Consider the following 11,163-nt stretch of genomic DNA (forward strand, 5'->3'; position numbering starts at 1 on the left):
AATTTTATATTCCTAAATTATTAAAAAATATTTTATTTTTTTAAATGATAAATTATATTTATGGATCTTAATTTTTAAGATTTAAACTTTGAACTAAAAAATTCTAAAAAAAATCGAATTTCATGTTAAATTTTTTTAATTAATAAATTAATATGAAAAACACATTCTTATTTTAAAATATATATTATAATGGAACATGTTGAGAGTTTAAATTACAAAAATAATCTTTTCAATTTATGTCATATAATTTTTAATTTTATTAATAACTATAATTTTTTAAATTTTTTCTTTACTTTATATATATTATTTATAATTAATTTAACTAGATATAAAAAAAATAAAATTTTCTATCTTGATTTAAGCAGATTAGATTTCATTACTTGATTTTATCTTTCAATTTTATCCCATATCCAAATAAAGGACTCCAGTAAAATTCTACAATATCAAACTTTGATTGAAATTAATTTATTTTTCTGTTATTTATTAAATCTTTCTCACCTTATAAATACAAAGGTTGATAACAAGGTTTTTCTATTCACTTAAACCAAAAGCCTTGTCACCATGAAAACCTTTGTAGTTTTGTTGCTGCTGTTACTCACTTTGTTTATCACTGCTTTGCATGTAAGTGCATCATCCGATGATGCATGGTCTAATATCGAGAAACAGCGGTTGGACACCGGAGGCTTGAGCAGAGATAGTTTTCCGGAGGGTTTTGTGTTCGGGACGGCCGCATCGGCATATCAAGTTGAAGGAATGGCTAGCAAAGAGGGTAGAGGACCTAGTATATGGGATGTCTTTGTCAAAGTTCCAGGTTAAATGTTAAATGAAATGATTGTTTAACCTGTTCCTTCTTTTTTTTTTTTTGGTTTTTAATTTGAATAAGATTTTAAATGCTAATGCTAAAAGAAGAGATGTGATATATGCAACAGGAAATATTGTAAAAAATGCTACAGGTGAAGTTTCTGTGGATCAGTATCATCGTTATAAGGTATGGCTTTTCCCTTTTCACCAATGCTAGCTAGCACTTTTAACTTTTACCTTGTAAGAAAAGCCAAGCAATCAGATCTGCCTAGGTATATGTACTGTCACCATGTTATATCAGCCTCATTCTCTGCATCACATGAGAGTTGGGATAACTCAAAGATTCCAAGACCGTTTTTTCACTCTTCCTGTTTGCAGGAAGATGTTGATCTGATGCATAAGTTGAACTTCGATGCCTACCGATTTTCGATCTCATGGTCCAGAATTTTTCCAAGTACATACACCATCTACCATGTCTATATCAACCTTCCATTAAATTGACAACATTTGGTATACACATTCCAATTTTTGACTAATTGTTGCTCATATTTATTCGTTTATGTAGATGGGAAAGGAAAGGTAAACTGGAAGGGAGTTGCCTACTACAATAGATTGATCAACTCCATGCTTGAGAAAGGTATATTAATTTCAATACTATGTATAGACTATTGGTTGAGCATAACAGGAATTTATGTGTCTACAATTACGTTAGACTCCAAGGTTTTGTAATCTATCTGTAGTTTTGTAAACTGGATCAAATGTTACCTCTTCCTCTCTATATGTAGGAATTACTCCATATGCGAATTTGTACCACTACGATCTCCCACTTGCACTTCAAGAGAAATATGGAGGTTTGCTGGGTGACCAAGTTGTGTAAGTGGAGAGACAAACTCTTTTTGTTAATTGAAAGTGGCCATCACTTCAGAAAATTGTCTAAACTGTAAAATAAGTTTACAATGGTTTGAAAAGCCGTTTGAATCTTGCAGGAAAGATTTTGCTGATTATGCAGATTTCTGTTTCAAGACATTTGGTGATAGAGTAAAGAATTGGATGACATTCAATGAACCAAGGGTGGTGGCTGCTCTTGGATTTGACAATGGGATCAATCCTCCTAACAGATGTTCAAAGCCATTTGGAAATTGTACTGCTGGAAACTCTGCAACCGAGCCTTATATTGCAGCACATAATTTGATCTTAAGCCATGCTGAAGCCGCTAAAAGATACCGCGAAAAATATCAGGTAGTGATCATTTTGAAGTTCTCAATTAATTGGTTCTCTTGTCTATTTGTTCTTTGAAAATTTAATGCTTATCAGAATGATTTTCATTTGCTTCTTTCAGCCTAAACAGAAGGGAAGAATTGGAATCCTCTTGGACTTTGTTTGGTATGAACCTCTAACAAGAGGAAAGGCTGACAACTATGCAGCACAGAGAGCAAGAGACTTTCATGTTGGATGGTAAAATTCCTGAATACTTACTAAGAAATGCAACCTGTCTATATGTTTTTCTTGTCTTGTGAAGATTCAAACAGGACTCATGATAAAAGTAAAATAAATGAAACATTAAGACATCCAGAGCCCCAAAATAGACCTGCCTACTAATCTAAGGAGGGAATGTTTTTGTGAATTCTATTTTGCAGGTTCCTGCACCCCCTTGTATATGGAGAATATCCAAGAACAATGCAAGAAATTGTGGGAGAAAGGCTTCCAAAGTTCAGCAAAAGTGATGTCAAGACTGTGAAAAACTCCTTTGATTTTATTGGAATCAACCAATACACTTCTTACTACATGTATGATCCGCATCAGCCTAAGCCCAATGTGACTGGTTACCAACAGGATTGGAATGTTGGGTTTGCCTGTAAGTCCCCTGATCATCCCTTCCTATCTCTTTGACCCAAAATATGGAACTACTTACCCGTTCGTGTTTGCAATTTACAGATGAACGTACGAAAGACCCAATCGGTCGTCGGGTAAATCCTTTGCCACTCTTGCAATCATCATTGACTTTGCCAAATTCTTTTAAAATTTGACCTGCAATATTAATGCACCAAAACAAATTGCAGGCTTACTCCCAATGGCTGTACGAAGTTCCATGGGGTATGTACAAAGCTGTAACCTATATAAAAGAGCGTTATGGAAACCCCAATGTAATTCTAGCAGAAAATGGTAAGGCTGCAAAGACTGTACCAGCTTGAAAAGCTTTTGTTAATTAATTAAGCAAGGTTTGAATCTGATTTTAATTTGCTGATCAATGGCAGGAATGGATGACCCTGGCAATGTCACGTTTCCTGACGCATTGTATGATAGAGAGAGAGTAAATTATTATAGAAGCTACTTAAAGGAATTGAAGAGAGCTATGGATGATGGAGCCAATGTCACTGGCTACTTTGCTTGGTCATTGCTGGACAACTTTGAATGGCTTTTGGGGTATAGCTCTAGATTTGGCATAGTTTACGTTGATTTCAAAACTCTCAAGAGGTACCCAAAGATGTCAGCTTATTGGTTCAAACAAATGCTTGAGAGAAAGAAGCACTAGGATACACATATATAAGGTTATCTTGTTAGGTTTTTCAGGTCTTCTTCCATCTTCTTAATGCTTCTGTCTTTTATCTTTTTCTATATCTTTATCTAAAACAATTAATATCTTTTAGAGTTTCTGTAATATATAACATTATTTTGTGAGCCACGTTTTAATTTTGTGGAATTCCTTATTAATTGGTTAGATTAATTTTATACTTATATCTAACATCTTTAAGAGAAATATTTATGAGGAAATAGTATTCTCAAAACATAAAAACAAATAGTGTTCAAGAATCACTGTTTTATGACTTACTTCGTTCATAATTTAAGGTGCTTATTCCACATTCAAAATAAAAATAAAGGGAAGCTATAAAATTTTAAATAATGTAAATTATCCTTGGTCAAAATGTATAAAAATGTAAATTATTATTGATTTTTTCCACAATTAATATTTGGAGAATCGGAATATAAATTTGTAAGATTGATGACAGATAAAGGATATACATCATTTTAATTTAATGTTCAAATGATGAACTCATGCAAGTCAATTTTCACTAAAAAAAAAAAAGAAAAACAAACCAAATTCAAGAGGAAATTAAAAATAAAAATGAGTTAGAATGCTGAAGACTACCAAATAAAATATGTATTTCTACCGTTACAAACCTAATGAGTAGTTGTACAATATCTCTAAAATATGAATTGAATTCTCTAAAAATTAAAAAAATATTACATCATTCTTAATTACACAAATTAAGACTCTATTTGATTGATTCATTTATGCTTCAAAATTTTTATTTTTACAAATGATGAAATAAAAAGAAAAAAATTCAAAACAAAAAAAAAGTCAAAAAATAAATTATTCATCTAATCACTTAATTTTAAAATATTTTTGTTCTAGTTACTCAATTTTAAATAAAAACACTTTTAATAAAAATTAATCATTTAAAAATCTTGATTTAAATTTATAAAAATGAATGTAAAAAATTATAAAATTAAAATAAATATTATTAAAATATTATCATATATTTTAATAAAAAAACGATTCTAATTTTTGTGGCTTCAACTCAGGTGAACTCCCACAAACTCTCCCTAGGGAGTGACTCATCAAATGTGATTAAATGGGTGTGTAAATCAAATGAGGTTCCATAAAAAAATGAGAAAAGAAATTATACAAATTCACCAACTATCGGCAAAGGTGAAGGCGTGAGCGATAGTACTATGCAGCGGTCGATTGTAACCAGGCAACCGACCGCAACCGTCGATTATTGTAACTTATGGTTACAATCGACGATTGTTATTGCAATCATCGATTGTTTTGATTGATCTTGTCAGGCGATCGGTTCGGTCATTGAGAAGATTATTTTTCTCAAATCGACCGAATAATCGACAATTAATTTTTTTTTTAAAAATAAAAAGATAAAAGTACCATTCATTAACCTCTTAAAATAGCATTTCTGTTTTATACAGTTGTAATTGTTTCCCCTTTCTCCAAACTTGATTTCGCCCCCTTTTCGCCTCTCCCTAACTCCTTCTCATACTAAACCTTAAACCAGCAGCCACCAAATCAAGTGAGTTCTCTTTCATTCTTCAATTGGTCATTATCAGTCCAAAATCAATCGAATCGAAATTTTTAAAAATCAATTAAAATTGATTATACATCTTATATGATTTGGTCAATTAAAATTTTAAAATTTTTTTATTAATTTTATCAAAAACCGAACCAAAAATTGACCCAACCGACATTTGTTCACTCCTAGTTGGGAGATCTGTCATACTCCACATTCTGCTAACGGAAAGGTTCTGCCTCAGCCAAAGGAGGGATAACAAGATTACAAAACTCGTTATGCGTCAACAGGCAAGGGGTTCAACAAAATGGTACAGAAGGGGAACTCAGGCTTGGTATCACACGGGTCGATTAGATGAGTGAATCAAAGGGGAATACGATATCTGCAACACTGGTAACTCTGCATTTATTTTTTGCTCAATGCAAAGCGCTACTGGTTTGCAAGAACCTGTTTTGTATATCCCACTAATTAATAAAAGTTACTACTTTTCAAAAATATATATATTTTAAAAAATTAACCATTTACAAATATTATAATAAAGAGTACTTATAATGGAAGTTATCTCAAAATCTTAACATTAATGTTGACTTCGGAGACGATCTTTAAATATTAATATTCTTTATTATTGAATAATTATAGTATTAATATTAAATGTTATTATATTTTTTTATTTTTAAATTATAATATATTGAAATATCTAATAATAATGAGTTTAACCAAATTCCTTTGACATAATGTTAATATTAAAGGACACAGGCTTAGACAGGGTCAGGGAAATTAAAGTATCGGAAACGATGCGAAATCAAGAAGCGAAATAAGAGAGATAAGCCAATTGAAGAAACAAAAAATAGCAGGAAAAAGCACCTCCGCCGCTAAGGCAGACTCTCCACTTCAGAGCCTGAGGGGCGAGAAAAGGAGACGAGTAAATAACTGAGGGTTAAGGTTTTTTTTTTTTTTGACGTGGATCGAGCAATTAATCAACAATAAATGGGGAATTTATTGGTGAAGAAACCCAAGATCACCGAAGTCGATCGAGCAATTCTCTCCCTCAAGACTCAGAGGCGCAAGCTTGGTCAATACCAACAACAGGTTTCTCTCTGTTTTTTCTCTTCTCATTTATTTCTTTGCAATTAAATTTTACCGTGTTGGGTTTTTTTTTTTGGTTGAATTTCTGTAATTTTACCTTTAGCTTCATTCTTTCTTTTTTTTTTTAATTTCTCCTCTCGGTTAGCTTGAGGCTGTTATAGAAGCTGAAAAGCAAGCTGCTAGAGACTTGATTCGTGAAAAGAGAAAGGATAGAGCTTTGTTAGCATTGAAGAAGAAGAAAGCCCAGGAAGAATTATTGAAGCAAGTTGACACGTGGCTTATTAATGTCGAGCAACAAGTAAGTGAAACTGAATTCTTGTAGTATATTTGATAATTGATTTGTTTTCTGAAAATGTAGCTACCTTATTTAAATTCTTTCAATCAATCTCGCACTGTTTAATGTTATTTTTTTTATTAATAAAAAGTATAATAATTTGATCAGATATCCACTCGATCTTTTACAATGTCTTTATTTTATAGCCGGCACCAACATATGGCTCTGTTGTGTTACCTTGCTTTTGGGTTTTTGTATTACTGTTAAAAAAATGCTGTAGATAGATTAAAACACAGATTTTTGTTTCAGTTGGCTGATATTGAACTAGCAAGCAAGCAAAAAGCAGTTTTTGAGAGTTTGAAATCAGGTAACAATGCAATTAAGGCAATACAAAGTGAGATCAACCTAGAGGATGTCCAAAAGTTAATGGATGACACCGAAGAGGCTAAGGCTTATCAAGATGTAAGTGTCATTTCAATTCTTACTTGTCTCGATTCCATTTAAGTCATAATGGGCTTTGCTCTTTTGCTTGATTCCTCCCTCTAAAATGACATATGTTCCTTGACGTAGATGTCTCTTGTTTGTTCTCTGTCCCACTCTCTTCTTTCTTATTCTTTGCTTGTCTGCAAGTATTTGTGTGCTTTACTTAAAGCTGTTTATCATGCCATCAACTAGTTGCATATAAATCAGGGCATGCCAAGCTAGCTTTGGGGTTTTGAAGTCTTGAAAACAGAGAAATTTAGACTTGCATTGCCATGTTGTCACTGAGATGCAGTATTCAAGTCTGCACTGGGTTGCATTACGTATATCTGTCATTTTCAAAATGCTGTTTGTCAAATTTTTTCTCTTAGATATGTTTTGGTTTAATATTTTAAATGATATCCTTCTAAATATCTGTGAATGACATTGGTAATCTGAAAAGCCTATAAACATGTAATGCTTCGGCTTGTTAAACAATTATGCTATAAATGGAGAAGCCATGTGTTATCCTGTTTTGTAAGAATCACTTATATTTTCCTTTTTCTGTGATTATTTTATCAATCGGTTTTTTTGTTATCCATCGAAAGGTATTGCGTTTGTTAATTTATAACTTGGGCATTTCCTCTTCATAAGGGCTTGCAGCTTCTTCTCTATTCATTTTTTTTTTTCTAAAAAGAGCTGCCATATTTGTGATTTTGAAGGAAATCAATGCAATACTTGGAGAGAAATTATCAGCAGAAGATGAAGAGGAGATTTTGGCAGAATTTGAGAACTTGGAAACTCAGGTATTTGTTTCAGTTATAAGTGGTATAAAATTGCATTTGAATCAGTAACAATTAGGTGGTGCTCACAGAAGATCTTAATTTTTACAATTAATTAAACAAAACTTATAGGAGTATTAATTCATGAATTTTTCCACAAATATGCAAAAAATGGCCCTAGGCCTTGTAATACTAAAATCCTTTAGATCTAGTAGTTAAAAGTCACTTTAGTCATTTTATAAGAAATGTATAAATTAACACTAAAACTTTTATGACTTGCAACAGTTACCTAACTTATTTTTCCATTTTCCTCTCCAATGCTTTTACCCTCTTTGATGTGGGAAGGAAACTAGACAAACATAAGAGAAATTAGAGATGGAGGAATAGAGGTGAAATACACCAAAAGGTTGGTCTTCTGGTTTCCAGTGCCGGGAAATAGAAAGAACAATCTGTTCTGATCATAGATCCTAAAGTGAAAGTAGTCATTAAAAGTAATACTAGTATTCAAGTAGCAAAAGACCTTAGAAGTAAATATCCTAGCCTTTGAAATTAGTCTAAGTTCAACCATGGTATACAACTTAAAGAAAATACACAGAAAAGACATAAATCCCCCTTAACAGAACCTACTTATTTGAAAAATAGAACGAACAATGTTGTGCTACATTACTTCTACAATAGCACGACCTACGCACACACATGTATTTATGTAGCACATACAATTTGTACTACCGCATCACGTCTGAGGTGAAAAAAACTCAGCTGCAACAATACCTTTTTAGACTAAACCTCTAGTAATTAAATTTTTAGCTTGCCTGCACATTTCTGCTTTATTTGCTGCTGGCATCCAGAAGTGGCTAGATTGGAAAAAGCTGCTCTGGGTATTAAATAAATAGAATGTCTTATACCCTTCATTGGTGGCAACGTGTTTGACAATTCTTCACTTACTACATTCTCAAAATCATCAAGCAACTTTTTAATTTTCAATTGATGAGCATATTTATCAGCCTGTACAATTCTTCCAAACTACACATGAATAATAACTAATTCCTTTCATGGATGCCATGTGAGCTCGTAATTGTCCCTCTGAGGAGTTATTATTATGGCCAATGCATCCTTGTTGATAAAAATCATGCCAGACCTCATCTTTGTAGACATTACCTATATTAAATTGCTGTAAATGTTTTGAAGCAATAAGAATTTCATCATCATCTTTTGAGTCCATGAAATCTTGCAAGGATGGGGATGTTTCTCCACTTCAATTTTTACGGACTACGTTTGCAACACTATCATTTTGAAAAAATGCTGTCTTAAACCTTGGGGCTAGTTAAGATTCACTACACAACTAGACCTTAACCTTTAATAGATAACAAATCAATTTCTTCTTTTAGAGCTTTATCATGTTTGTCAGGTGAATTCCAAAAAGTGATCTTCTTTACTTTTAGCCTCTAGTGAGTGTACATGACTAGACATTACAAAAGCTTGTCCAACTTGAACGGCTTGTCCACCGATCTCTAATCCAATTTGACCAAACTTGAATTTATTGACGAAGTTAATGCCCCAAACATTACAGTGACCCTATTGATGGAGGATGGACAGAAGCATTTGAAGGATTGAATTTTCTATGCCTTTATTTTGTTATTTGTTATATTTTATTAAGTTAATTGTAATTTTTATAGTAGTTAGGATATTTTAGAATGTTTTGGTTATTCTATATTAACTAGTATAAAAGGGATTGCCAATGCTGTCTTTAGGGGCTGTGGACATCTGTGATATGTAGCTTCTTTATTCTCATTTTTGTGCCACTAATAAATAAAGAGTAGGATGCCTTTTGCTTTATATAAATTTTTCTCTTTCCCTGGAGCCCATTTGAGTTTTGTTTATATCATGATAGTTTTATGAGTATTGCTCATAGATAAATTTAGTATGAGATTATATGTTGAACCATGAGACCTTATGTCTTTGGTTATGTTAAGCTTGGCTTATTTCTTCCTTTTGATTTGATTATTTATGTAAAAGAAGGGAATTATAAGCATGTAAACGCCATTTGTTTAATGCGTCCTTTGGGATTTAATTTTGTTTCATAGCATATGACACTGTTCCCTCAACCATCTTTCTGAATGCCAAACTGTATCTTTGGTTTAGATGGCTGTTCAAGGTATGCCGGAAGTGCCTACCACAGCACCATCTGAAGAACAAAATTTGGATCTTCCTAATGTGCCAACCAAGAAACCAGTTACTTCCAATGCAGCTAGAGATGATGATGAAATTGCTTCAGCTGAAGTTTCCACCAAAAGAAGAGGTTTCTCCCTCTCTCTCTCTTTTTTTCTACACATATATGCACAGACACAAGCATTCGCTTTCACTCTCTCACACGCAACCACTCACATTCACTCCCAAATTGCCCATGCTTTCACACACATCACACATGCATTCACTCCCTGCTTGATTGAGACTTTCAAACCCCTGACAGTTTTTGAAAATGCAGTTATGGAGGAACCATTGCCTGCATGATTGAGAAAACGATGTGGCTGTTTCATGAGCAGCCTGCCACTATTAAGGAACATCTCCCAGCTGCCTCATTCACTTCTTTTCATTTGTTTCTTTCTATAATTGTCTATGTGATGGGTTGAGTTTGGTGGTAAATTGTTTCCATGTCAGTTTGTACAGATCTGTATAAATACCTGTTTGATCATATAATGAGTATTGAAATTGCTTATTTTCTGCCCATGTAAATCTTTAGTGTAGCACTCGCCGTGAGTCCTGCTCTTGGATGGCACATTAATTTCTTGGATGCACTGAATGTGCTTCATCTATCTGGATAACGTTTGAACTGTTAAGCTACTGTAAATGCCACATTGCATCGTTCATGCTCTTGGTAAAAGCGTGGAAAGTGGACGCCCTATCACAGGGAACTCCTTGCTGACTAGAATTTCTCATTTCTGGATGCTGTTAACAGCATTGTCCTGTTCATATATTGTCAATGAGTAGTGAGTATAATTCTGATGTAATAATTGCTCATAATTACATCCATTCTTTGGTGCTATTCTGCATAGTTATTCATTTACAAAATGAATCCTGGAATTTAATAATGTATGAAAGATCAAATACGGGTTGGGGTCAGGTATTCGATCCTCGACTTTCAAAATTAAAACCGGGTCGGTTTGGGCATGCCTTGAGGGCCGGGTCGGTTGTTGCCAGTTCTGTCATTACTTACTAGCCATTTGTCAAATTTAATAGCAGACGCGCTACAATTCCTCGAACGTAAATAGTGGGAATTATTTGGTGGTTAACAGTCATTTTCTTCCAACATGCACGTTTAAAAGGAATAATGGCACTAACAATAGACAGGATATTAGCTTGCCTCCAATCAAGTGTTCGTCGGATTATCAAATATTACCATGCTTCTTCATAAATAATAATGCTTCATGACTTGGTCTTTTCTTTTCTTTTTTTACCAAATACAACAATAAATGTTAGGTATTATCCCAGTTATATGTTAGGCATTTGTAGATTTTTTTTCAATTATCATAATTAATACAAAAATTTTAAAGAATACATATAAAATGTTTTTATTATTGAATTAAAATATTCAGATGTAACTTGCAGGGTTAGTAATTTTCCAATGTGTAGAAATGGACAGATTTGGGGATTGTTGCAAGGTTAGGACTTTTTTGGAACA

General features: G+C 33.0%; 2 protein-coding genes across 2 annotated transcripts; both read left to right on the forward strand.

Annotated features, from left to right (window-relative positions):
* The first annotated feature begins 550 nt into the window (after positions 1–550).
* On the forward strand, positions 551–3,502 carry LOC110409050 (beta-glucosidase 44-like). Its single transcript, XM_021418266.1, has 11 exons — positions 551–811; positions 930–988; positions 1,180–1,255; positions 1,367–1,438; positions 1,587–1,674; positions 1,788–2,040; positions 2,141–2,256; positions 2,439–2,656; positions 2,737–2,768; positions 2,862–2,964; positions 3,057–3,502. The coding sequence occupies exons 1-11, from the start codon at positions 562–564 to the stop codon at positions 3,332–3,334; spliced, it is 1,545 nt and encodes a 514-aa protein (XP_021273941.1). The 5' UTR covers positions 551–561; the 3' UTR covers positions 3,335–3,502.
* A 2,130-nt stretch (positions 3,503–5,632) lies between these two features.
* On the forward strand, positions 5,633–10,200 carry LOC110409051 (vacuolar protein sorting-associated protein 20 homolog 1-like). The gene is made up of 6 exons (XM_021418267.1): positions 5,633–5,972; positions 6,115–6,267; positions 6,553–6,705; positions 7,425–7,508; positions 9,627–9,783; positions 9,970–10,200. The coding sequence occupies exons 1-6, from the start codon at positions 5,871–5,873 to the stop codon at positions 9,993–9,995; spliced, it is 675 nt and encodes a 224-aa protein (XP_021273942.1). The 5' UTR covers positions 5,633–5,870; the 3' UTR covers positions 9,996–10,200.
* The last annotated feature ends 963 nt before the right edge of the window (positions 10,201–11,163 follow it).

The sequence above is a fragment of the Theobroma umbraticum genome, unplaced genomic scaffold, assembly GCF_002168275.2.
Source record: "Theobroma umbraticum cultivar Fairchild unplaced genomic scaffold, ASM216827v3 scaffold_44.0, whole genome shotgun sequence".
NCBI lineage: Eukaryota > Viridiplantae > Streptophyta > Magnoliopsida > Malvales > Malvaceae > Theobroma > Theobroma umbraticum.

Excerpts from the sequence above, each read along its gene's own strand:
- LOC110409051 (XM_021418267.1), top strand. The coding sequence starts at position 5,871 with ATGGGGAATTTATTGGTGAAGAAACCCAAGATCACCGAAGTCGATCGA. Across the intron at positions 5,973-6,114 it reads TTGGTCAATACCAACAACAG|CTTGAGGCTGTTATAGAAGC; the intron begins GTTTCTCTCTGT and ends CCTCTCGGTTAG. Across the intron at positions 6,706-7,424 it reads AGGCTAAGGCTTATCAAGAT|GAAATCAATGCAATACTTGG; the intron begins GTAAGTGTCATT and ends GTGATTTTGAAG.
- LOC110409050 (XM_021418266.1), top strand. The coding sequence starts at position 562 with ATGAAAACCTTTGTAGTTTTGTTGCTGCTGTTACTCACTTTGTTTATC. Across the intron at positions 2,257-2,438 it reads AGAGACTTTCATGTTGGATG|GTTCCTGCACCCCCTTGTAT; the intron begins GTAAAATTCCTG and ends TCTATTTTGCAG. Across the intron at positions 2,657-2,736 it reads TTGGAATGTTGGGTTTGCCT|ATGAACGTACGAAAGACCCA; the intron begins GTAAGTCCCCTG and ends TGCAATTTACAG.